Source organism: Giraffa tippelskirchi, chromosome 4, assembly GCF_054371585.1.
Source record: "Giraffa tippelskirchi isolate mGirTip1 chromosome 4, T2T-mGirTip1v1.2.pri, whole genome shotgun sequence".
NCBI lineage: Eukaryota > Metazoa > Chordata > Mammalia > Artiodactyla > Giraffidae > Giraffa > Giraffa tippelskirchi.
In genome coordinates, this window is record NC_137278.1 from 111,733,023 (window position 1) to 111,760,135 (window position 27,113).

General features: G+C 34.7%; 1 protein-coding gene across 3 annotated transcripts in view; it reads right to left on the reverse strand.

Moving 5' to 3' along the window:
* Window positions 1-290: 290 nt before the first annotated feature.
* The window catches only part of PAWR (pro-apoptotic WT1 regulator), a 118,111-nt gene continuing 91,288 nt past the window's right edge, over window positions 291-27,113 (reverse strand). For all 3 annotated transcript variants that reach the window (XM_081593173.1, XM_081593174.1, XM_081593175.1), the window contains exons 5-7: window positions 9,666-9,813; window positions 7,224-7,328; window positions 291-5,152 (exon numbers count right to left, since the gene is read on the reverse strand). In XM_081593173.1, the coding sequence (XP_081449299.1) occupies window positions 5,066-5,152; window positions 7,224-7,328; window positions 9,666-9,813 (340 nt within the window). In that variant the 3' untranslated portion in view covers window positions 291-5,065. The remainder of the gene's footprint in view (window positions 5,153-7,223; window positions 7,329-9,665; window positions 9,814-27,113) is intronic.

Here is a 27,113-nt window from a genome sequence, read left to right on the forward strand (position 1 = left end):
TATTTGTGTAGTTTCAAAACACAAAAACAATTATGTGTACACTTCCTCACTAATTCAAAAAGCCCCACCACAAATGTATTCAGATTTATTAATACTATATTTTTGTTTTTTAAAACACAATTCCTTCTACAATAATATTTAAAGATTTTAAAGTACTGCATATTGTTTCTGTAAGAAGCACAAAAGTTAATTAGACTATTAGCATTGTCCTTTAACTTTGAAAATAAAACTCAACGTCAGGGTTTTACTGGTAGTAGAAGAAGGAATAAAAAATTAACCAGTGTTAAAAATTAAATGAAAATTTACTTTTTTATTGAATATTTGTTATTTTACATGCAAAGCATATTAGAAGTGAATCTTTATCATGTTGACTACCCCAGTAAAAACCTATGCAATGAGAATTGTGAGAGCTGTCCACACAATACTAAAGTGATCAATAAATTATCAGATGTTTCTCTACAAATAATTGGATTAGCTGAATTAGCTGATTTTTCAACAAAACAGTAAATTTTAGCTTTCATATGGTCTTTACTAGTAACAGCAGACATCTTAGACTTAAATTTAGAAGAAAAGCATAATATTAAACACCCTGAATAGCATATTCAAAACTTTAAAGAAACAAATTCACCAAAAAAAAAAAAATAAAAGTAATATACATCTATCAGGTATCCAGAAGGGGAAACAAAACAAGAATGTAATAAATGTCCATCAAGTGATCATCACTAATATTCTATTATTACCAAAGTGACTGTCAATATGTGAACTGTTTATTAGACTTAAATACCTAAAAACACATCAGTAATCAATAATGTATACAGAAAAACTAACTTAAAATCACATTTGAATAGCATCAACAGTTGGGTGTATCTGACATACAATGAATTCTTTTTACTTCATTACTGCTCCAAATGCTTTAAAATGTTCTTTTCATAATATATAATTATCTGAAAGAAACATGGAAAGATGCTTCCCAATATGTTCAGGTCTTTCCACCATTCAGTAAATGCTGCAGCAAATTAAACAGTACCTGTTATCCAGAACTAAAATACAATGGCTGGATAATTAATACAAAAGGAATACTTTTGAATGAACTATTCAGATTAGACCAGCTAATGCTACTTATATACCATTACAGATTATACATTGCTAGATATAAGTGTTGGTCCATGTCCATTTTTTGGAAACTTCTGTAATATCTAGAATTGTATACCCAGTTGACTAATAAATACTTGCTAAAAGAGTAAGTATGAAAATTTAACATACCCCCCTAACCATACCTTTTTCACATACTCAAACATAATTATTTGGGGGTCGGGGAGGGCATATGACTTTAATATGCTGTGAGAGTCTAGCTAAGTAAACTAAAAAACAATGTGGGCTCAGGTTTTCTTGGGCAATGATTCAAGCCTACACTGAGAATCGAATGACCAACTTCTATACATCAATGAGAAAACCAAAAGCATGGGGGGAAGTGCCTTTGTTGATGGATTTGATGAGCAAAATATTTGCTGTCTAACTAGTACTATGTCTTCAGTTCATTGAAACAACAAAAGAAAAGTGTCACTAGTTATCAAATAAGTAATACTAGTTACAATCCTAATTATTGGGAAGTCCTTTATCTATTAGAGCACAGTTCCAGTGCAAAAGAAAGTTTATTGTTACATATTAGGAATGGTTTAGATATAATAACATTTACCACTTACTTTAGTATGTTATCTTAAAGTTCTAATTCCCAAATGCTAGTTCCTCCTCATTTAATAAATTCTCAATGAAAAGCTGGTGTGTTTATTTTATTGGGTTGCAAGATGAAAACATATACCTGAATCTTATAACAGGTTATTAACAACATTATGAGTAGTTATTAAATAAGTGCCAATACTGCATGAACTTACTAGGTACTGAGTCAAGATCAAAGAATTACAAAAATATGAAAGATGATTATCACTATACATATCAATATTGTCTAGGACATCCAATTAATTATCAAACCCAAGGTCCTTCCTGTTGTTGTCTTTCAGTGTTGGATATATGGACATTCTACTACATTGACTTGCATTGTTTTCCACAAAGTATTAGTGGACTTAAAAACTTGCATCTTAGTTTCTAATTATAAAAATCCAGATTAATCCAGAAAATATAAACCACAAGTAATTGAGGTAGGATTTCCACCTTTAGGAACACATTGCTTTCAACTGCAATTAAAAAGTTATTTTAAAAGATACACTGCTTCAGGTATCTACTGATGCTTAATTTTCTGTGCTATAAACTACTTGAGCAAGTATGACAAGCTAAACTACTTGAGCAGGTTTGACAAGCTATGTACAACATTTAGTAAATTCCCTTAGAAATACACACCGGAAAGTCTTCCTCTTCCTCTCTAAAGGTAACTGTAGTGCAACAAAATCAGTAACAATTTTATAAAGATGAAACAGGTTACTTCAGTAATTCGCAAGTTAATATATGCCAGAAATCAAGGAAGCAAGTCATGTTTATCCTAAAGATAATAAACTTATTGTTTGGAAAATAATATCATAAACACATAAACTCTGGGTATGCTTTATTATGTCACAAATCTTCTGGAAATGTAAGAAATATTTCTGAATGGGACTAATAATTTCATAAATGCTAACACTTTATTGACAACAGTCAAGTATTTTAAGATAGTGTACATTTAAGTAACCTTTTAAAAATCTCAATGCTTTTTATAAAATTTAAAGGGAAACTGTAGCAGATACTACTTTGCTTTTCAATACTCAGTGTAAAAACCTGTATGTGATATAAATGTACATTTGAAGGATGGGAGAGAGGACGGCACATGAACTGCTTTGCCAAAGTTGTCAGGCTCCTTCCTGCATTTGTACTACGTACGACTATGTAAAAGAGCATTGTTGGAAATGTTCCTGATAAACTAAAATAAAGGAAAAATTTTAAAACGGCTTGGTCTTTAAAAGCGTTAGTACCTGGTATAAATTTAAAGAGGGAAATGAGATATTTCTTTACTTCCCAATGGATTAAACAGAAAATTCAAAATACTTCTCTTATTTGGAAAATGAGTACACTAATATATTTTAAGGCTGGATACTGACACCACTTTCACAACATCCAAACTACGGATGGGAAGCAAGGCAATACTGATATTTCTGCCATACATCCAAGGGTAAAGAAAGGGAGATGAGGACTTCACAGCCAAAGACAGTGACTGAGCCTGGCATGCCACTTTGACAAGTGGGCAGCAAATCACTACTCCCACGCTGGGGATATTCTCCAAAAAGGATGCCCTTATGCAGTAATTCTACAACTGTATCAAGTTTGGTAATCTATCATTGAACTTTTTGGTAAAAAAAAATATATATATATATATATGGACATATGAGAAGTTTTCCAGAGACAAAGTTAATTATTAAATAAAGGGTGAAATTATGCTGATAGCTAAAATTATGTTAATTTCAGTGATTCCAATGGAAGATATGGGAGGAAAGAGGCACAAGGAGCTGTTTCCAAATCGAAATTATGATCAGAATCCCATATTGAGCTTATTCTATCCACGGTCTCAACCTAAATTTACCTAGAAGTTGTAACCCAGGAACTCCTAAGCAATCCAGGTGACTCTGATGATTACTCAAAACTGAACTTCTGAAGTGGGGGAGTGTGGCAGGGGAGAGGGTGCAATCTAGGCTACTGAAGAGAGTTTCAGAATTCAACATCTGATATTTATCATTTACTCTGCAATTTCCCTCCCTATTTTCTAACAGTGAATCATGAAGTGACTTAGCAAGTGAAGAGTTGGTAGGTACCCAAAATGGATTTTAGTATGTTCAAGCTATTTACATACATTAACTGGTGTACTATTAGAGATTCAACATCAGACAGACCATTCTTAATGTATCTTAAAGGAGACAACTTCTTTACTCAACATGAAAATGTAACATAAAACAAGTCTAAATACTATTATTATTGAATCAAAGAGAAAATTTTCATAATTCTTCAAAATAATTCTGTTTTTAAAAATCCAACGTTAAGAGGAAAATTCCTTAAATTTGAGGTAGGGGAATAATTTTCTCATATGAGAACAACGTGTCACAGTGTTATCTGCCAAGTCAGAAATTAAGCAAAGTATTTCAGTACTATTTCTGTTTATGCACTGTTTTGTTACTGTAAATATAAATGTTTTAAATGTGGATAAATATTTTGGTTTGATTCTAATGCATGTAGTTAAAAATATGAATTGTTTCTCTTATACAGTCACTGAAATTGTATACACTCTTTAGGCCTGATGAATAAACAACTTTTAAAATACTCCATGTTCACTTATAAACCTTGGAATAAAAATAAAAAAAGGAGTACCTACATAAGAAATTATACATTAAAATTACAACTGTATGTTTTTCCAAAGTCAAAGTGATTTAAAATTTTTTTCAATATCTGAATACAAAATAGTACATTTTAATTTACTATATAGCACAATTCAAGTATTCTCTTAAATTTTATACTTAGCCAACTAGTACATGATATTAACTGACTTTTTTAGCTTTCCTTTTTAAAGATGACTGTTATAAAAAGTGTGACTCTATGTTCTTCTAAATTGCTTAGAAAGCTGAAAGAAAAAATGACAGTAGACAAAGACCTTTATGAAATATCATCAGCATATAAAAAGTTGCACACATCAGTAATAAGGCATTTGCAGGTAATTCCCCCAAAAGTATCTGAATTCATGTAAACAAAGACTAAGTATATTCTTTGAGGGAGAAAATGCACTACCATACATGCAATATATTCAGATGGTTGTGACTTTAAACCATATATTATTTGAATATCACACAAAACCAAAAGAGGCCTAACCTATCGGTTTAGTAACTAAAAGATGTTACTTATTCATGGAGTAAAAGGTTGATACTTTTTGAAACTGATAATGAAAAAGAAATATTTTGAAAAGAAACACCCACTGGTTTCTAGAAATAAATATACATAGTTAGTTTAATGCATTACAGCATAGGAATATTGTCCTAGCAATAACCATAACATTCAGTAGTTTTAAAATATTTTTCCACACTGAGCCTTGAATCTTCTACCTTGTTAGCTGCCCAACAACCTTCAAAAGAGTTTTATTCTCCTGCTTTAGTTGTTCATTTTCATCTTCTATGTCATCTAGGTCCTTTAGGAAACAAAAAGGGAAATAATATATAAGTTTTTTAAATGCTTAAAAATATTCTGAAGGTGATTTAAAAAATACTTCAAAATGCAGATTCAAAGATAATTCATATAAACAATTAATTTGGAAACACAGACTAGCTCTGAAAACAATTCCAGAAGGAATATGCGCCCTAGGTAAAGGCAGCATCCACTCTTAAGACTCCTCACTGGCATCACGATGATGCAGGCCAGCTCTTGTCAGATCTTTCAGTTTTTAAAGAGAAGTCAGAAAGCAGAAGTGTTTGTTGTGACCCTTCCAATTTTTAATCCTAAATGACAAGTTTTTAGTTAAAAACAAATCCCTCCTTCCCCAAACTGAGGGCTAAATACATATGCAGTCAGTAAGAGGTCTGGGGCCTCGGACTGCAAATGTGTGTCAAATTAGGCATTAAGAAGGATCCAAGTACAAGTTCTATATATACTCCCACCACCTTGGGTGATCTTAACAAGTGTTCAGGTTGGGGAGCAAGAATCTGGGGAGATGACATAACGGAGGCATACAGAAAAGGCGATCTGGGGCTTACAGAGTTGATCTGGTTCAATTTACGTTAGGTTTCTCTATGATAATTTGTTTAAGAGAAAGGTTTTCGAGTTTACAAAAATGCAAAAGCCACTGTGTAATTACATTCCAGCTTTAAAGTTATCAGATTCCAGGTCTATGTTGCCTATATTAATCCTAGTGCCATAAATAGAATCACTGGATAAATACAAAGACAATCCACTGTCATTTTTAGTTTGAAGAAACACAATTTGAAGGCAGACTATTTACTGATGGTTGGAAAAGCAGACATTTATAGATTTACCCTTGCAATTCAAAATACTAAACTTGGAGAAATACATTTGAATTCTAAGTACACTACTGCACAGCAGCATTCTGATACGTTTAGTATCCTGTCTTCAAATGGAGTTCTAAAAGTACAAACACAGAATTTGTATTTACTCACAAACTAAATAAATGATATTAGGAAAGTAATTTGTTGGGAAAAAAAAAAAGCAACAATAAAGATATGAGATTTCTAAAAGTACAACTAAGACCTATCTAAGATTTATCATTAAATGATAAAATAATACATTCATATATCATTATTAGGTTATAAACTCTGTAAGGGCAGGTGTTTTATGCTTTTTAATAAACACAGTGCCTAAGACAGTGCCAATACATCACAGACATCAAACCTCGAAGGTCAATTACTGGCTCAGCATATAACTATGCAATTCCTACACACGACCTTGAGCAAGCTAAACTCTGAGTTTCAGGATCCTCCTGCACACCCTACAGTTAATGCCATAGAGCTGTATTAGAATGAGTCTGCACATAATGCAGCTTTCTATTTTCTCTGCTTTTAGAATTAGAGTTAAGACTGGTTAAGAATTTGTTCTTTTTTCCCCTAAAACAAATTTCTTTCCTCCATCTGATGTAAAGCCTTCAAAAAAGGAAAACTATGAAATCTCTTCTCATAACCATTACCTAAGTATGGCCTAGCATTAATACCTACTTCTTAAGCAGGAAGTAAATACTAGGGCCAAAAGGGAAAAAAAGTGTTATGACTAGTAGTAATAGAGAACTTGGAGTAAGGCTAAACCTAAAACTGGGGATGAATATGTATAATTGGAGGGGGGAAAAGTGGTCAAAATACCACAAAAATAGAGACACATGGAGTTTCTTATGGCAAGAAAGAGCAATTTCAGTTCTTCTTTGAGGCAACTCTGTGCCAGTACTGTTGTCCGTGTTATGTGTGGTGCTGACCAAGCTGCCTCTTACCTCCAGACTCCAACAAAACACAAAACAAATCCATTCACTGGTCCATCCCCAGAAGAATAACATAAATACAATAAAACTGATAATTGGCCAGAGGAAATCAGTTTATGGAATGAAATGACAGTCCTGACTACCACAAATTACTATGACATTAACAAAGGAATGAACTATTCGGTTCACATTATTAAATAAAATTACTTCTTCATATTTATGTATTTTCATCCAGTTGATAAGAAAAAACAAAACCATTAAAATGAAACATGTGAATACTCACTCTATTTAACAAATCGATTTCTTCTTTAAGCTTTCCAATCATTTCCTCTTTATCTTGCATTAGTCTCACAAGTCTTAAGTTTTCTTGCCTCTCTCTTACCACTTCCTGGTACATAAAATTACAAAGTATTAACTGAGAAGTAACAAGTTGTTTCTAATCTTAAATAGTATACATCCACTAAATCTGGTGAAGCACCTTAGATATATGAAGATTTCCAGTGACTTTCTTAAGTCACTTGGGGAGGGAAGGAGGAACCCGTTCCACAGACAAGAACCAGGGAATTAGAAGAATACAGGAGTTGTAAAATATACTTCTGATTAAATCAATGTTTACCCAAGTTTTTAACAAATACCAATACTCAAATGGGCTTCCCTGGTGGCTCAGATGGTAAAGAATCTGCCTACAATGCGGGGACCTGGGTTGGGAAGATCCCCTGGATGAGGGCATGGCAACCCACTCCAGTCTTCTTGCCAGGAGAATCCCCATGGACAGATGAGTCTGGCGGGCTGCAGTCCGTGGGGTTGCAAAGAGTTGGACATGGCTGAGCAACTAAGCACAATGACTTTAGCTCTTTAGTTGATCACCACCATTAGTAATAAAATCTCTTAATATTAAATGACTGATATCCTGCTGAAGGAAATTCAAAATTTTTGTTCAAAATACAAAGTTTAAGAAAAGGAGATTGCTCTGTGGAAAACAGAAAAATAATGATCCTCCATTTTACTTCTGACTCTGCCAGTTAATTGACAAATGGGTAAAATAAAGGCACTGAAAATGATTATTAGCTTTTAAACTTTTTTTCCCCTTAAACAATGCAGTGACTTCCCCAGCCATCCAGTAGTTAAGACTCTACGCTTCCAACTGCCGGGGGTGTGGGTCTGATCCCTGGTTGGGGAAATTAAGAGCCACCAAGCCATGCAGTGTGGCCAAAAACAAAACAAACAAAAAGAAACAATGCAACAGCTCTTTCAAAGAAATCTTATTTAGAATCCAGGACTTTAGGCTGGGTCAGCCATCTCAGAAGCAAAAGTGAAGCCAAACTGAAAAGGTCTCAGCCAGAATTTGGCTTCTTTCTTATGACCTCAGAGGAAAGCAGTCAGTCTCATTAATCAGCTGCTACCAACAACTCAGTCCAAACTTCTGTGAACTTTAAAGGCCTTTTTTGATGAACCCCCTTGAAAACTATTAAGACTTCCCAAATGGCTCTGAGGTAAAGAATCCGCCTGCAATGCAGGAGATGCAGGTTCAATCCCTGGGTCAGGAAGATCCCTTGGAGAAGAAAATAGCAACCCACTGCAGTATTTTTGCCTGACAAACCCAAGAACGGAGGAGCCTGCCGAGCTACAGTCCAAAGGGTTACAAAGAGTCAGACACAACTGAGCGACTGAGCACGCACAGACTTGAAAACTATCATACTATATATCCCTTAAAGTTTTTCAATTTAAACTCACAGAAACTAGTGTCAAAGTTCAAATGTGAACTAAAAATAATCATAATGTTATAAAAAAGAAAAAAATTCAATCTCTACTTAAAACAACTTTTATTTTACAAGGAATAATTTCAATTCAACAAGATATGCTTTCAACAATCAGAAAGTAATTCAGCACCATTATTAATTTTAGGGATTGAATGTCTACAGAACAAACTTGAGAACCCATGGTTAATAAATTAATACCAATATTCATTTGATATGTTCTCAATTGATAGTCAGTCGTGTCTGACTCTTGACGACCCCATGGACTGTAGCCCGTCAGGCTCCTCTGTCCATTGAATTCTCCCGGCAAGAATACTGGAGTGGGTAGCCATTCCCTTCTCCAGGGTGGACCTTCCTGACCCAGGGATGAAACCCCAGGATCCTTCATTGCAGACCTATTCTTTACTGTCTGAGCCACAAAGATACTCTTAAACAGGTTTACTCTTAAAATTGTTGCAAACATCACAGTGGCTCTAGGCTCTAACTCAGAACGTAAAGTCTACAAACTGTATAGATTATATAATATAAATACACAGTAGTACACACTGCTAGCATAGACTTCTAACCATTTCAAAGGCAAAGACTTTTCAATATATCAGTATTAAAGATAACTCTTGGCAGAATAAGAGGAGCCATTAAATACTAAGCAATTCAAGAACTGGCTCCATTTCTAAAAGTTTTAACATCAACATAACTAGATAGAACAGTACTAAGAAATCAGAAAATGTTTAGCCACTACGCATCTAGGAAATATCTAATTAAGAGTGATTCAAAGCTGCTGTTTGACTACACGTGGAAGTACCAATTAACACTAACAGTATCTCCCATTATGCCCCTCATTTTCTTCCCTTTTCTGGTACTGCCTCATCCTTACACATTTCAATTTTTCTCTCAGCTGCTATGAAAGTGAAAAAGGAATCCTAATGGTATATTAATTTTATAGATCTTAAATAATTTGTAATTCATACCTTTTCAAGATCTTCAATTTTCTTTTCCAATGTGCTACTTGAGACCAAATTACCTGAAGCGTTTGCATCTCTGTTATACCTGCTGAATCCACTTCTATCTGTTCGGGGAAATCTACTTGAGACATCTTCTTCAGAGGCGGTGGTTGTGCTATGGGAATTAAAAAGATACACTTTTTTTTAAAAGATATCTCATATTCAGCAGGAAGAGTACCAAGAGTATTTTCTATTTACCATAAATGATTACCATTCCCCTGAGGACACATGATTATGATAACCAAATTATTTATAATTATAGAAGTTAATCATTATTTCAATATAATAAAAATACAAAAAATTTAATTCTTTTGACTATTATCTACTGAGAAGCCGCTAAGTACCAGACATTGTTTTGGGTACCGAGAGTGTAACAGAAAACAAAGACATGGACTCTGACTTTCATAGAACTTCCATTGTAACAAGAACATAATCAATGACAATAAAGCAAGACAACCACCACAATAAGGTTAAGTGTAAGGAACTCTGAGAACTATGACAGGGGACCTAACGTAGACTAGTAGTAATGTACAAAGTAGTGAAGAACTACTCTCTTTCTCCTTTTATTTTTAAATTACATTACATCAAGGACCAATATTTTAGTAAGATCAAGTAGAAATGAATTGGAAAGATAAAAGTGAAAAATACCACACAAAATGTAAGCCTAAATGTTGCATTCAGACCTATCAAATTATATTTCAGTAATAGGATAAACAAGAAAAAGAATTATATGAAAATGAGTCATCATCATTGGAAGTATGCATGCATATAGGCAATTGTTATAAAAAAACACCTGTCAAACTGGCAACTTTTGTCATTTTGTAATTCTTGATTATTTAACCACAAGTTATCAGTGAAATAGCAATTCTTCATATTAAACACCAATTCACACTCTGAACTAACAGCATAGAAGTCTTTAATATAATAAATAAGCTTGCTTCTTATTTTTTTGCATTAGTTATCTATTACTGCATAAAAAATTATGCCAAAATTTAGTGGCTTAAACCAACACAATTATTTGACAGTTTCTGTTGGTCAGGAATCTGGAAGCGGATTAGCTGGGTGTTTATAATTCAGGGTCTCTTACGAGGTTTTAGTCAAGATGTTGGTCAGGACCACAGTCATCTGAAGGCTTGCCTGGACCAGAGGAGAATTTGGCTGTAAGCTCACTCACAGGACTAATGGCAGAACGCCTCGGTTTCAAACCGGCTACTGGTCAAAAGCCCCAGTTACTCAGTATGTGGGCTTCTCTACTGGACTGTTCACCACAGGACAGCTGCTTCCAGAGACAAAGTGACACACTATCACATCAACCCTGTGCTGAATGTGGAAAAGGATTACATAAGGTGAAAATACTAGGAGGTAGAGTTCCTGGGGGCTCTCTTGGGAGACTAGAATCATTCTTGCTAATCAACGTACTCTAGCTTGGACTGATGACAATGCTGATCACAAGGGGTAAAGTACATCTAAACTACCTCTATGATTTAATAGCATCCACAATAGAAAAATTAGTTTCACAGATGTATATTTACCAGAACAGAAGAGACTTTAAAGCAATTTTAGCAAGCTCAGGATACTGAGCTTTTAACTTTTACCCAATATGCAGAAAATGACACTTTTCAAAGTTTGTCCTCAATCCTTTACCGGTAGCCAGTTCCAATCATTTATCCATCAAAATTACAGCTAAATCTGAAATAGTTTTTGATTAAAGATAATGGAATTTTGAACTATTAACTCCCTATGCATGGGTTTTCTTTTGAAGGAAAATAAAATTCAAAGTGGATCTTATCAAATTTGTAAGGTAATGGATTATAACATTTTGCAAATGTGCAATACTAAAATCATCACTCACTTACTGATGCATTGTTAGAATGAACCATAACAATTTGAAAAATCTCTCCCCCAAATTTCTAACTTTCATTTTTTTCCTTTGTCTTTATGTAACACTGAAAACATATGACATTTCTGTCTTGCACAAAACCCTAATTAAGATCATTTTTTAAAAAAAGAATGATGCTATCAGACAAATAAGTCTCATACACATATTTAAAAGGCTGGGGATCAAACTAGTTTCTTTTTTTAGAACTGAAATATTTCTAGTTGTTCAGTTGCTCAGTCATGTCCGACTCTTTGCGATCCCTTGGACTGCAGCACGCCAGACTTTCCTGTCCTTCACCAACTCCCAGATCTTGCTCAAACTCACATCCATTTAGTCAGTGATGCCATCCAACCATCTCATCCTCTGTCATCTCCTTCTCCTCCTGCCCTCAATCTTTCCCAGCATCAGAGTCTTTTCTAATGAGTCGGCTCTTCGCATCAGGTGGCCAAAGTACTGGAGCTTCAGCTTCAGCATCAGTCCTTCCAATGAATATTCAGGGTTAATTTTCTTTAGGATTGACCGGTTTGATCTCCTTGCTGTCCAAGGGACTCTCAAGAGTCTTCTCCAGCATCATAGTTCAAAAGCATCAATTCTTTGGTGCTCAGCCTTCTTTATGGTCCAACTCTCACATCCATACATGACTACTGGAAAAAACATAGCTATGACTAGATGGACCTTTGTTGGCAAAGTGATGTCTCTGCTTTTTAATATGCTAAGTTTGTCACAGCTTTTCTTCCAAGGAGCAAGTGTCTTTTAATTTCATGGCTACAGTCACCATCTGCAGTGATTCTGAAGCCCAAGAAAATAAAAGTCTGTCACTGTTTCCATTGTTTCCCTATCTATTTGCCATGAACTGATGGGACCAGATGCCATGATATTTTTTTTGAATGTTGAGTTTTAGGCCAACTTTTTCATTCTCCTATTTCACGTTCATCAGGAGGCTCTTTAGTTCCTCTTCACTTTCTGTCATAAGGGTGGTGTCACCTGCATATCTGAGGTTATTGATATTTCTCCCAGCAATCTTCATTCCAGCTTGTGCTTCATCCAGCCTGGCATTTTGTATGATGTATTCTGCATATAATTTAAATAAGCAGGGTGACAATATACAGCCTTGACGTACTCCTTTCCCTATTTGGAACCAGTCCGTTGTTCCATGTCTGGTTATAACTGTTGCTTCTTGACCTGCATACAGGTTTCTCAGGAGGCAGGTAAGGTGGCCTGGTATTCTCATCTCTTAAAAGAATTTTCCACAGTTTGTTGTGATACACACAGTCAAAGGTTTTAGCATAGTCAATGAAGCAGTAGATGTTTTTCTGGAATTCTCTTGCTTCTTCTATGATCCAATGGATGATGGCAATTTGATCTCTGGTTCCTCTGGCTTTTCTAAATCCAGCTTGATCATCTGGTTCATGTACTGTTAAAGCCTAGCTTGGAAAATTTTGAGCATTACTTTGCTAGCGTAAGAAATGAGTATAATTGTGCAGTAGTTTGAACATTCTTTGGCATTGCTGTTTTTTGGGATTAGAATGAAGATTGAAGTATAGTTGATTTATACAACCTGTTTTTAACTTGTAAAAACATGAAGTGTTCATCCCAAAAGTCAAACACTTTTGTCAGAATGTTTCCCTCTAAAAATTACTGTATACGTCAGCATAGGGTAACAGTTAATATTTTTTAATTTTCTTTAAACCTCAAATTTAATGTATTAGCGTTTAAGTAATTCAGACTTGTAGTGAACTATAATTTCGTTGATCTAAAGTACACTGTTTAGTTCAGCTGACACTGATTTACACTCTGGCACAAGTTGCAGCACTTTTTCCCTGTCACTGTCTCTATATAATCAGAACATACTTCTGCAAAACAAATCAAAATTCCAAACCTCATCTTTTGACCCTTCGAAGTTTTACATACTTCACAGCAAGCTGTATTTGTCAGCAAAGAAGGTGAAAAGTAACTTCTTTCTTCACATTACAGTTATATCAGCAAAATCAAGGTATTGATCATATTTTAACAAAAATTCCTGTTATCCTGCTTTGTCAAAGAGTTGGTCTTCTGTATCCCTAAACTGTCTTTAAGTATAACAAATTATGGGCGTAGCTGGGAAGCATTACATGAACTTTCTACTTTGCTACAGACTCATACAACACCTTCCAGCAAACATCTTTCACTTGTCATACCTAGTTTTTTAATGTCAGCAACCTGAAGTCAGACTGGAAAAGAAACTCACAAATGAAATCCTGATGATCTGCTTCTGTTAGCTTCTTAACTGTGATAGTCTTTCTTTCAAATAAGCCATTTGTGGTTGTGAATATAACACTGTGCATATAAATGCCACTTAAAATTTGGTGGTTTTATTGTTTTAGCAGCCAGTACATCAATGCAAATAACCCCACTGTGGTTTTGGCACCTCCCTATCAATAATAGCTAAAAACTGAATTCACTATAGGAGGGATAATTCTTCCCAACCAAACAAGTACAAACTCTTTTGGTCTGTATCTCTTTGAAATTACTTCCATCATCATCATAATCTGGTTTACTACTTCTGTCACATTCAAAAAAGATGTATCTTTTCTTTTAAAAAGTCTAGTAAAAATTAAGATTAAAAATAAAGAAGTAAACTTTACTTCCTAGATTTAGATAATACTAACAAAAGCAGAAATTGAAAAGAATAAAAAATATTTTTAGCTTTTACTTATTTATTTCAAGTATTATATGTTTACTTCTTAATTATTTTATTTATGGAACAAGAATATGTCTGATTAAATTTAACACAAGATTTCTAAGGTAATATATCTTCCCATTTTCTTCAATTCTTACACATTTTGGTTTACAAATGACTAACATAAAAATAACACAGGCATAGCAGAATATACATTCTTTTTTAGCTTTCAAGATGACCAAGATAAACCAAATTCTGGGTCATAAAATCCAACGTCACAAATTTAGAAGAATAGAAATCATATTGCGCCTGGTCTTAGACCACAAAAGAATTAGACTAGAACTAATAACAGAAAGATAACTGGAAAAGTGAGTAACATGGAGATTAAACAATGCACTTCTAAATAACACATGGGTCAAAGAAGAAATCTCAAGAGAAATTTTAAAGTATTTTGAACAAAATAAAAAAATCTTACACTTATCATCTGTGGAATGCAGTGAAAGTAGTGCTTAGAGAGAAATGTGTACACTGAACACATATATTAGAAAAGATAGATCTAAAATCAATACTCTAAGTTTCTACCCTAGGAAACTAGGAAAGAAAGAGCATGTTAAATCCAAAATAAGCAGAATAAAAGAATAACAAGAACTAGAGCAGAAATTAATGAAACTGAAAACAAGAAACCAATACAGAATAATAAATGAACCAAAAGCTATTTCTTTAAAAATATCAACAAAACCCATAGGCCTCTAGCCAAGCTAAGAAAAAGAGAGGACACAGACTACTAACATCAGAAATGAAAGAGGGAGTATCACTGAAGATTCCATGGACATTAAAATAATAATAAAGGAATACTCTGACCACAAATTTGATAACCTAGATGAAACAGATCAATTGCTTGGAAGCTACAATCTGCCAAAATTCACACAAGAAGAAACAAATAATCTCAACAGGCTGGTATGTATTAAAGAAATTGAATCAATAATTAATAACTTTGCAAAACAGAAAGAAAGTACCAGGCCCAGATGGGTTCACTAGTGAATCCATCCAAAATCTAAGGAAGAAATTATATAGATCGCTAAAATCCCTTTCAGAAGTAAAAATAGAGGGAATACGTCTTAATTTATGAGGCCAGCATTACTCTAATACCAAAATCAGACAGATATCATAAGAAAACTAAAAAGTAAAGATTAAGATCTCTCATGAACATTGATGCAAAAATCCTCAACAAAATATTTGCACATAAAATTTGAGAATGTATAGAAAAAATTATACACCAAAAACCAAATGGAATTTATTCAAGGCTGGTTCTGTTTTTAAAAAAATACACAATTATATAATCTATTGCAGTAACAGGCTAAAGAAGGATCACATGCCACACAGACACAGAAAAGGCACTTGACAAAATATAACATCTACATATGATTAAAAAAAAAAAAAAAAAACTGTAAAAACTAAGCACAGAAGGGGATTTCCTAAACCTGATAAAGAATATCTACCAAAAAAGAAACCTACATCATACCTCGTGGTGAGACACTCAAAGCTTTCCTGCTAAGAAGAAGAACAAGGCAAGGATGTCCCCCTTTCACCAACTCCTTTTCAGTGTCTTACTGGAAGTCTAGGTAATACAATAAGACAAGAAAAGGAAATAAAAGGTATACAGACTGGGAAGGAAGAAATAAAACTGCCTTTGTTCACAGATGATATGATCATCTATGGAGAAAAATTGAAAGGACCAACACAAAAAAATTCCTGAAACTAATAAGTAATCACAGCAAGGCTGCAAGATACAAGGGTAATACATAAAAGTCAATCCCTTTCCAACACACTAGCAATGAACAAATGAGATTTGAAATTTAAAACAATACATTTACATTAGCTCTCTACAAAATGAGATACTTATATACAAATCTAACAAAATGTATAACATCTATATGAGGAAAGCAACAAAAATTGATGAAAGATACCAAAGAAGAACTAAGTAAATAGAGAAACCAGTTAGTGGACAGGAAGAGTCAATGTTGGTAACATGCCACTTCTTCCCAACTTTGACTTCCCATTGATCTCTTGGCTCAATGCAAGCCCAATCAAAATCCTAACAAGCTATTCTGTGGCTACTGACAAACTAATTCTAAAGCTTACATGGAGAGGCAAGATCCAGAATAGGCAACACAATACTAATTAACAAAGTTGGAGGGCTAATACCACCCAACTTCAAGACTTAGTTTAAAGCTACAGTAATCAAGACAGTGCAGTACTGGTAAAAGAACAGACAAATAGAGCAATGGAACAGCAACAGAAGCAGAAAGAGACTCACATAAATAACCCACAACTAAATAATCCACAACTCTTCAACAATGAGTACAAGCAATATAATGGAACAAAACTGTCTTTTCAACAAATGGTGAACAACTGGACATGTGCATGCAATGAAAAATAAAACAAAGAACTTATACCCTTAACAAAAGTTAATTCAAAATGGATCAAGACCTAAATGAAAAATGCAAAACTATTAATATATAATCTCATAGAAGATAACTAACACAGGAGAAAATGTAGAAGACTCTGGGTATGCTGATGACTTCTTCGGTAAAACATCAAAGGCACAATCCATGAAAAATAGCTGATAGTTGACGCTGTTTAGTCACTAAGTTGTATCTGATTCTTTTGCAGCCCCTTGGACTGTAGTCCACCAGGCTCCTCTATCCATTGGATTTCTGAGGTGGAGCGGGTTGCCTTTTCCTTCTCCAGGAGACCTTCCTGACCCAGGGATCAAACTTGCATCTCCTGCACTGGCAGGCAGATTCTTTACCACTGAGCCACCTGGGAAGCCATGATTGATAGCTGAACTTCATTAAAATTTTAAAAAATCTCTGCTCTGTGAAAGACAATGTTAAAAGAAAAAGACAAGCCAGCCTGGAAAAAATATTTACAAAAGATATATCTGATAAAGAACCATTATCCAAAATATACAGCGAATTCTACAATTTAACAATAACAAACCACCAGACTGAAAAATGAGCCAAAGAACCTAACAGACACCTCAGAAAACAAGATATACAGATAGCAAGCATATGAGAAGATGTTCCATATCATCTGTAATCAGGGAAATGCAAATTAAAATCAGATACTGCTACACACACATTAAAATGGCTAAAATCAGGATCAACACTGGTGAGGATGTAGAACAACATTAACTCGTATTCACTGCTGGTAGGAATGTAAACTGCTACAGCTGCTTCTGAGACAGTTTGGTGGTTTCTTATAAAACTAAACATATTCTTACCATGGATCATGCTCCTTAATCTAAAGGAGCTGAAAACATGTCTACAGAAAAACCTACACATGGATGTTTACAGAAGCTTTATTCATAACTGCCAAAACTTGAGAGCAATCACACTGCCCTTTCATAAGTAAGTGGATAAATAAACTGTGGTATATCCAGAAAATGGAATATTATTCAGCACATAAAAAGAAATAAGCTATTAAACCATGAAACGATATGGAGGAAATTTAAATTGTATATTGCTAAGCGAAAGAAGCCAAGCTGAGAAGGCTATATACTGTTTGGTTTCAATTAGATGACACTGTGGAAAAGGCAAAACTATGAAGAGTAAAAAGATCAGAGACTAAAATGATACCACAATATCATCTTACATATTGATGGAGACATGTCATTATACATTTTTCCAAATTTACAGAGGGTACAACACCAAGAGTGAACCATATAAACTAGGGACTTTGGTTAGGATGTGTCAGTGTAAGTTCATCAACTGTAACAAACATGCCTCCCTGTAGGAACGTTAATGAAGGAGGCTATCCATGTGTGAGGATAGGTTTACATGGGAAATCTGTGTACCTTTTCCTCAGGTTTGCTCTAAAAAGTTAGAGCAAAAGTTAAAAAAAAAAAAAAAACACATATGTACCACGGTACTTGAATTAGTCGACATTCTGTTCATAAAGGAGTCCACTTACCATGCACTCGGGTGTGATGATGACAATGTCAAAATGAAATTCAGGCTTCTAAATATTTACTTTTATCTTTTATTTTTACTTTGTCATGGGTTAGAAACAAACACTCCAATGACCACACTTTGAACAGCATTAAAAGAATGTTTAAACTCAGACTTAAAAGAGGAATAAGAATGTGCAAATATGAAAGAGTAGGTGGTCTATTGAGAAACAGAAAAATTCAGTAAGGCTAAAGCATGAAATGTAAACATAGGAATGATAAGATATGACACTGGAAAAGCAAGCAGGAGACTGAAAACTATTTTAAGGAGAATTTCAACTAATGGTTTCCGAATTTATTCACTATATACACATTGGTATATATATTTACCTACTATTTTATAATATGATTTATAATATATGTGATTATATATAATATATTCATATATAATTTATTACACAAATACATATGTAAATTAAATACTATGACTTAATATGGTGTTGTTAAAATATTATTATCTGTATCACAAAAAATAGAACATAAAGGGATGAAAAGAATTTTAACTGTACATTTTAACTATGGTGTAAGTTTTCTTTGTTTTCACAAAAATTGACTATAATGTTTTTAATGAAAGTATAATTTGAAGATGTGTCTTTACTTGAGGAACTTATTTTAACTTTTCATGAAATATAAAGATTCAAAGATGCAGTTCTAAGATGAGCATGCATATTTGATTTTTAATGGCTGTAACAGCAGAAAGAGATGCCTCACAGAGTTTCTGAATTTTTCACTTAAAAATCCAAAGCATCAAAATAATTTTTTCTAATTTGTAAAAACAGATCTGATTTTATATATCTTGCCAACTAAAAAACCCACATGATCACCTTTGCATTTATATACTTGGTTTGATATTCTCAAGTTTCCCCCCACCAGACATACTGATTTTATGAGTATTAAACTACATAATAAACTGTAAATCCATTTAACCATTCAAATTACAGTATTGCATAAGGTTTAGAAGGTAATCAAACAAAATACACTTTCTTCAGGATACCTCCATTACCATATAATCATCTGCTACATAGAACAAGGGAATAACATAGCAAACACCCTATTCCAACAACACAAGAGAAGACTCTACACGTGGACATCACCAGACGGTCAACACCGAAATCACATTGATTATATTCTTTGCAGCCAAAGACGGAGAAGCTCTATACAGTCAGCAAAAACAAGACCAGGAGCAGACTGTGGCTCAGATCATGAACTACTTATTGCCAAATTCAGACTTAAATTGAAGAAAGTAGGGAAAACCACTAGACCATTCAGATATGATCTAGATCAAATCCCTTATGAGTATACAGTGGAAGTGACAAATAGATTTAAGGGTCTAGACCTGATAGACAGAGTGCCTGATGAACTATGGACAGAGGTTCGTGACATTGTACAGGAGACAGGGATCAAGACCATCCCCATGGAAAAGAAATGCAAAAAAGCAAAATGGCTGTCTGAGGAGGCCTTACAGATAGCTGGGAAGAGAAGAGAAGCGAAAGGCAAAGGAGAAAAGGAAAGATATTCCCATCTCAATGCAGAGTTCCAAAGAATAGCAAGGAGGGAGAAGAAAGCCTTCCTCAGTGATCAGTGCAAAGAAATAGAGGAAAACAACAGATTGGGAAAGACTAGAAAGCTCTTCAAGAAAATTAGAGATACCAAAGGAATATTTCATGCAGAGATGGGCTCGATAAAGGACAGAAATGGTATGGACCTAACAGAAGCAGAAGATATTAAGAAGAGGTGGCAAGAATACACAGAAGAACTGTACAAAAAAGATCTTCACGACCCAGATAATCACGATGGTGTGATCACTCACCTAGAGCCAGACATCCTGGAATGTGAAGTCAAGTGGGCCTTAGAAAGCATCACTACGAACCAAGAGAGTGGAGGTGATGGAATTCCAGTTGAGCTATTTCAAATCCTCAAAGGTGATGCTGTGAAAGTGCTGCACTCGATATGCCAGCAAATCTGGAAAACTCAGCAGTGGCCACAGGACTGGAAGAGGTCAGTCTTCGTTCCAATCCCAAAGAAAGGCAATGCCAAAGAATGCTCAAACTACTGCACAATTGCACTCATCTCACATGCTAGTAAAGTAATGCTCAAAATTCTCCAAGCTAGGCTTCAGCAATATGTGAACCGTGAACTTCCAGATGTTCGAGCTGGCTTTAGAAAAGGCAGAGGAACCAGAGATCAAATTGCCAATATCCGCTGGATCATCGAAAAAGCAAGAGAGTTCCAGAAAAACATCTATTTCTGCTTTATTGACCAAGCCAAAGCCTTTGACTGTGTGGATCACAATAAACTGTGGAAAATTCTGAAAGACATGGGAATACCAGACCATCTGACCTGTCTCTTGAGAAACCTGTATGCAGGTCAGGAAGCAACAGGTAGAAGTGGACATGGAACAACAGACTGGTTCCAAATAGGAAAAGGAGTACGTCAAGGCTGTATATTGTCACCCTGCTTATTTAACTTATATGCAGTGTACATCATGAGAAACGCTGGGCTGGAAGAAACACAAGCTGGAATCAAAATTGCCGGGAGAAATATCAATCTCCCCAGATATGCAGATGACACCACCCTTATGGCAGAAAGTGAAGAAGAACTATAGAGCCTCTTGATGAAGGTGAAAGAGGAGAGTGAAAAAGTTGGCTTAAAGCTCAACATTCAGAAAACTAAGATCATCGCATCTGGTCCCATCACTTCTTGGGAAATAGATGGGGAAACAGTGTCAGACTTTATTTTTTTGGGCTCCAAAATCACTGCTGATGGTGATTGCAGCCATGAAATTAAAAGACGCTTACTCCTTGGAAGGAAGGTTATGGCCAACCTAGATAGCATATTTAAAAGCAGAGACATTACTTTGCCAACAAAAGTCCGTCTAGTCAAGGCTATGGTTTTTCCAGTGGTCATGTATGGATGTGAGAGTTCGACGGTGAAGAAAGCTGAGCGCCGAAGAATTGATGCTTTTGAACTGTGGTGTTGGAGAAGACTCTTGAGAGTCCCTTGGACTGCAAGGAGATCCAATCAATCCATCACAAAAGAGATCAATCCTGGGTGTTCATTGGAAGGTCTGATGTTGAAGCTGAAACTCCAATACTTTGGGCACCTCATGCGAAGAGTTGACTCATTGGAAAAGACCCTAATGCTGGGTAGGATTGGGGGTGGGAGGAGAAGGGGACGACAGAGGATGAGATGGTTGGATGGCATCACCGACTCGATGGACATGGGTTTGGGTAGACTCCGGGAGTTGGTGATGGACAGAGAGGCCTGGCGTGCTGCAATTCATGGGGTTGCAAAGAGTCGGACACGACTGAGCGACTGAACTGAACTGAACGAGCACACAGTGTGAGTTACTAAGTATCAGTGGGTCCTATGACCCTGTGGGTTCCATATCCACAAACTGAACCAGTCCATATGGAAAATAATCAGAGTGAGGGAATTCCAAAAATTTCCAAAATACAAAACTTACATTCATATAGCTCTTATATTGTATTAGGTACTATAAGCATTCTAGAGATTTAAAGTATACAGGAAGATGTGCATAGATTATACACAAGTACATCATTTTACATAAGGGACCTGAGCATCCACAGATTTTGGTATCTTTGGTGGTCCTGGACCCAATACCCCACATATCAAGAGATGAGTGTAAATGTCTTAGTGTCTTTTAGATTGAAAGGTAAATACAAATAGATCTAATATTTTCCTCCTGCACCCAACATTATCTTGAGTATCACCCTGCCTTGGAAACTAGCTTAGACTCATTTAAAGGTCACAGGAAGTCATTAAAGCAGGGAAAGTGAGAGAATCATTTTAACAAAGTGGACTGGAAATAAGCAAAACTGAAGGCAGGGAGACCAGTGTGGAAGGTATTGTAATCATCTATGTAAGAGATGATGGTATCCTAGACTGGTGGGTAGGCACTAGAACTATACAGGAAATAAATTCAACAAGTTTTGGTAAATGATTGAATGTAAGTGAGGTAGTGAGGGGAAAAAGAAAAAAAAAAGAAGGGTCAAAAGCAATGTCCAGATTTCTGACTACAGTAAGAATGGATTTTGATACCAACTACTGAAATCTAAGCTTCACAAGTTTGCTTTTGAACATGATAAGTTTAAGATGCTTCTAAGTTATCTAAAAATAGGTATTTAAAAGTTGTTGTTTATATAGGAATGGAGCTAATGATTTGGAATCATCAGCATAGGTATATATAATAACTGAAGTCATCAGAGTCAAAAAAATTTTCTAGTACAAATAAACAGAACAAAAAGAATAAGACAAAGTGCTGAGTAACACCAACACATAAAGAATAAGTACAGGAAAGGAAGAACGACAAATAAAACTGGGAAATACCAGCAGAGTGGTAGAAACAAAATCGAGAGAGTAAGGTATTACCTAAGTTGCAACATATATAAAAGAGAATTAGAATCATTTCAAAGGCCTCTTTTCACTTAAAAAAAGTCCACTCACCTGCATCAACCACATGTTTATTCAAATACAAACCACAATGCTGACAACTACAAATAAAAACCTAAACATGTGGATATACCTTAATATGTTTGTATTTGCTTGATGTACATACAAGCTTAAAGTAAGATTTCAAGAAGTTTAACCTATTAATAATTTAAAAAATCCTTCACATTAGGCTTTACACGAATGATAATATACAAATTCAAAACAAGGTATATTACTGCAAAAAAATCAGTGATTTATCCCCACTATATATTATGTCTGTAAAGAATAATGTCATAATTGTGAATAATTGTGTTACTACCTCTTATTGCCAAATTTAGCTCTGTTTATTTTAAAAACAGAAATGTTTCAACCAATTTTCAGGGCTAAATATGTACAGTGCATAATACCCAGAATAAAAGATTGTTTTATTAACTCCAAAAAGATTGCAACGTCCTACTCAGGAATGTTAACACAAATCTCTAAATAAATAATACAACTCCAAAAAGAATCCTCCTCTGCCCTTAGCTACAAAATTATTAACCAAAATGTTCAGAAAAGGAAAAAGAATAAACAGTATTATCAAGGATAAATACCACCATTTACTGAAAATATTCTCCCTCTGGGAATTTTTACATCTTCTGTGGGAAGAGTAGAAGGTGTTGTGTTGGGGGATAAAGCACTGCTATTCTAAAACCACCATGAGGACAAGACTGGCAGCACCGTGAGATTACAACCAGAGGAATTTTACGCTAAAATAAGCTATTTTAAAGTTTCGCAATTAGAAGTAATACAAGACTCACGAGTAAAATCCTCCTTTTAGAAACAATACCAAATATTCAGAAGTACTGGATAAATTGTAAAATTCTTAAGTAACCAACAAGTACAAGACTGGTCTCCATATTTTTAATATGTTTCACTACCTTATTGTATCCCACCACTCCAGTCCCACTGTCCTAAAACAGCCCCTACCCTCTGTGTAGGTTTTCTCTCTCGTTTTAAATACACAGACATAAACAGAGCAACAACTGAATATGAAAATCATTTCTCAGACTCTATTAAAATCATGATACATATTCACTGTGGGAAACAGATAATATGATCAATCTCTCCAGTAACCCCAATAACCCAGAGACAACAGATGTTGTGAAAGTGAAAGTTGGTCAGTTGTGTCCGACTCTTTGTGACTCCATGGACTGACTATACAGTCCATGGAATTCTCCAGGTCAGAATACCGAAGTGGGTAGCCTTTCCCTTCTCTAGGGGATCTTTCCAACCCAGGGACTGAACCCAGGTCTCCCGCATTGCAGGTGGATTCTTTACCAGCTGAGCCACAATTCTACAATATATCAATATTAGTAGTTCATAACCTTTTTGGATTTTAGACCCCTTTGAAAATCTGATGAAAAAATATACCTCTTCTTCCAAATAAGCATGATATTCTTTTACATAGAAATTTAGCAGCTTGTCAATAGAGTTCAAGTTTAGAACACTTTATATAAAAGACACAGTTTTATTATCATACCCTTTGTTATATGCTCTCCCTCTACTCATTTAATATAAATAGGTAATAATTTTCCTATAATTATTAATTCTTATAGGTAATGTTTTCTACAACATCAGTTTAATGTTCGTATTGTAACTTTACATTAATACATTACAGCATATACACTATCTCATTCTTACAAATTTAAGTTTTTCCGTTAGGGGCTACCATACATGTTCTTTTCTGATATGTTAAATACAGTAAATCATCTTAAAGAGATCACTAAAAACTTAACCAAGTAAACATTCTATTACAAAAATTACACATTGGGGAGGAAAGAACCCCACAAATACATGACCCCTGGTCCACCCTTCCTAAACCTTGAGTTTCAGAAACTTTATGACCCCCACCTACAAATAATTTTCCAAAGTTATTGAAACATAGTTTTTTTTTTTTAATATTTATTTCTGTGGCTGTATCGGGTCTTAGCCACAGCACACAGGGATCTTCCGTCTCTGTTGTGGCACGTGGAATCTTTAGCTGCAGCATGCAAACTCTTAGTTGTGGCATGTGGGATCTAGTTCCCTGATCAGGGATCGAATCTGCACTGGGAGCACAAAGCCTTTAGACCACCAGGGAAACCCCATTTAAACATGTTTCATAAAAAGGAGTTCAGTGAATATTTAAGAGATGTTCTAGGTAAACAAGTTGATTCAATAAAATAGGGCATAATTCGAGTCACGGCTTAACAAACTCAATGCCTCCTTGATATCTGTAAGAAAAATTAATATTTAATTCATAATTTATAAGAACACACAAACTGCTCTTGTGGATGGCTTGTATCCTCTAATGACTTTTTGTCTGGCCATATGTATAAATCACTTGGTTTATTGAAAATATTTTCTAACATATAATGCCAAATATCTATCCTTTAGCTCATTCCTCCTTTTTTTCATCCCATTAATCAGCAGATATCCTCTCAAGAACTATACATTCTCCAGTCTTTGTTGCAACTTGTTGACAGATTAATGAATCTAAAAAACTGCTGATATACAATACAACAAATTCCTCCAGATAAGGCATTGATAATTTCAGATCTAGATTCTGTTTTTTATCTTGTGTCTGAGTTGTAATGAGTTTGTGAATAATGACTAGTAACTTAAAAAAATTTTGTTTTTTTAGTAGTATTAAACATGGCTAAACCTTTCAGTGTTGAAAAGTAACAAACCACATGTTCTAAGCTATGAAAATAAAAGAAGCAACAAGTGTACAAACAGGTCACAAGTAAAATAATGGTCTAAAGAGCTTAAAAATAAAAACATACACCATGTGAAATAAACTGTCTTCCTGATTTAACACAATGATAAATGGTAAATAAAGCTTTTGATAAAGATTTGTAAGGAAATTATTCCCCTAATGACTCTTAACTAAAGAATGCAAATCTGAAAAGTGCCAATTATAATTTAAAGTGTATTACTTAAGAACTAAATGTGAATGATACAACAAATGTGATAATTACTGAAGTTCATTTTTATTTCCAAAAACAAAAACTGATAAAAAATTTTTTGGTTTGAGAACATGGCCTACAAACGGGCCAAATCAAATCTTTTTGATTGGCAATACTTGCTAGCAAACAAAAAAAGATTCTTTTCAGTTTAAACTAGTCACGTTAAGTAAAAATTACCAAACAATGCTTACATGTTAGAAGTTTAAAGGAATCACAGGTTTCATTATACCTATATCAAAATTACTCAGAAATTAAAATAAAAGTAGCAGCAGTGGCAAATATATCAGATTTACTCAGTTGTTGATTACCTTAGCCTTCTTAAACATTGTTTTATCACTAGACATTTAAATCTTTTCTATTTAGTAACTTAGTATTAAAATTACAGCTCTTCTTAATCAATATTTTATTTATATACACTATAACAACCATAACTTTTAACCATATATTTAAACTTAACATAAAAGCAGAGGAAAACAGATGTTTTATACATATAAATCTAGGTAGATTGTCTTGCACAGGCATGTAGGTTCTGGAGTCAGGTTGCCTGAGTTCAAATCTGGGCTCATACTGACTAGTTTTGTAACCACAGTGAAATGATTCTACCTCTTTATCTCATTTCCCTCACCTACAAAGTAAAAGTAAATATTATACCAACAGTACCTACTTTATAAGATAACTGCAAGAATTGAATGAGATCTCCATAAAGCACCCTGGACATTGTAAGACTTGATAAGATTTACCATCATTCTATAATTATTAGCACAAGCATGATGACCACATCTTCTGCAAACTTTATGGCTTCAACAGGGAAGGACGCTACTACTTCAGGCATCTCTGTTAAACAACTTCTCACACTTAATTCTGATCTTCCTCCTATACATGAGCACATACACTCAAACACATTTTCTGGTAAAAAGCATTATTCAGTTGTGAATAGGTGGTGCTATGGACTTGCTATGGTTTGAATGCTTGTGTCCCTCCAAATTCTTATGCTGAAATCCTAATGTCCAATGTAAGGGTACTAGGAGGTGAGACTGCAGGAGGTGCCTAGGTCACAAAATTGGAGTCCTTATGCACTTTTATAAGAGTACTAATGCCACAGAGCTCTCTATCCCCTTCGACTATGTGAGGACACAGTGACAAGCTGTTATATTAGTCTGCAACTGGCAAGAGGGCCTTCGCCAACAGAATCTGACCCAATTACCCACTCTCTCCATCACATGAGGACACAGTGAGTAGGCAGTTCTCTTGAGAATCAGGAAGAGAAGCCTCATCAGAACCAGACCATGCTGGCACTCAGACTGATTTTGGATTTTACAGCCTCCAGAACTGTGAAAAAATAAACTTCTATTTTAGCCATCCTGTCAATGGCATTTTGTTATGGTATTCCAAGCTGACTAATACACGGGTTATACTTTTCAGT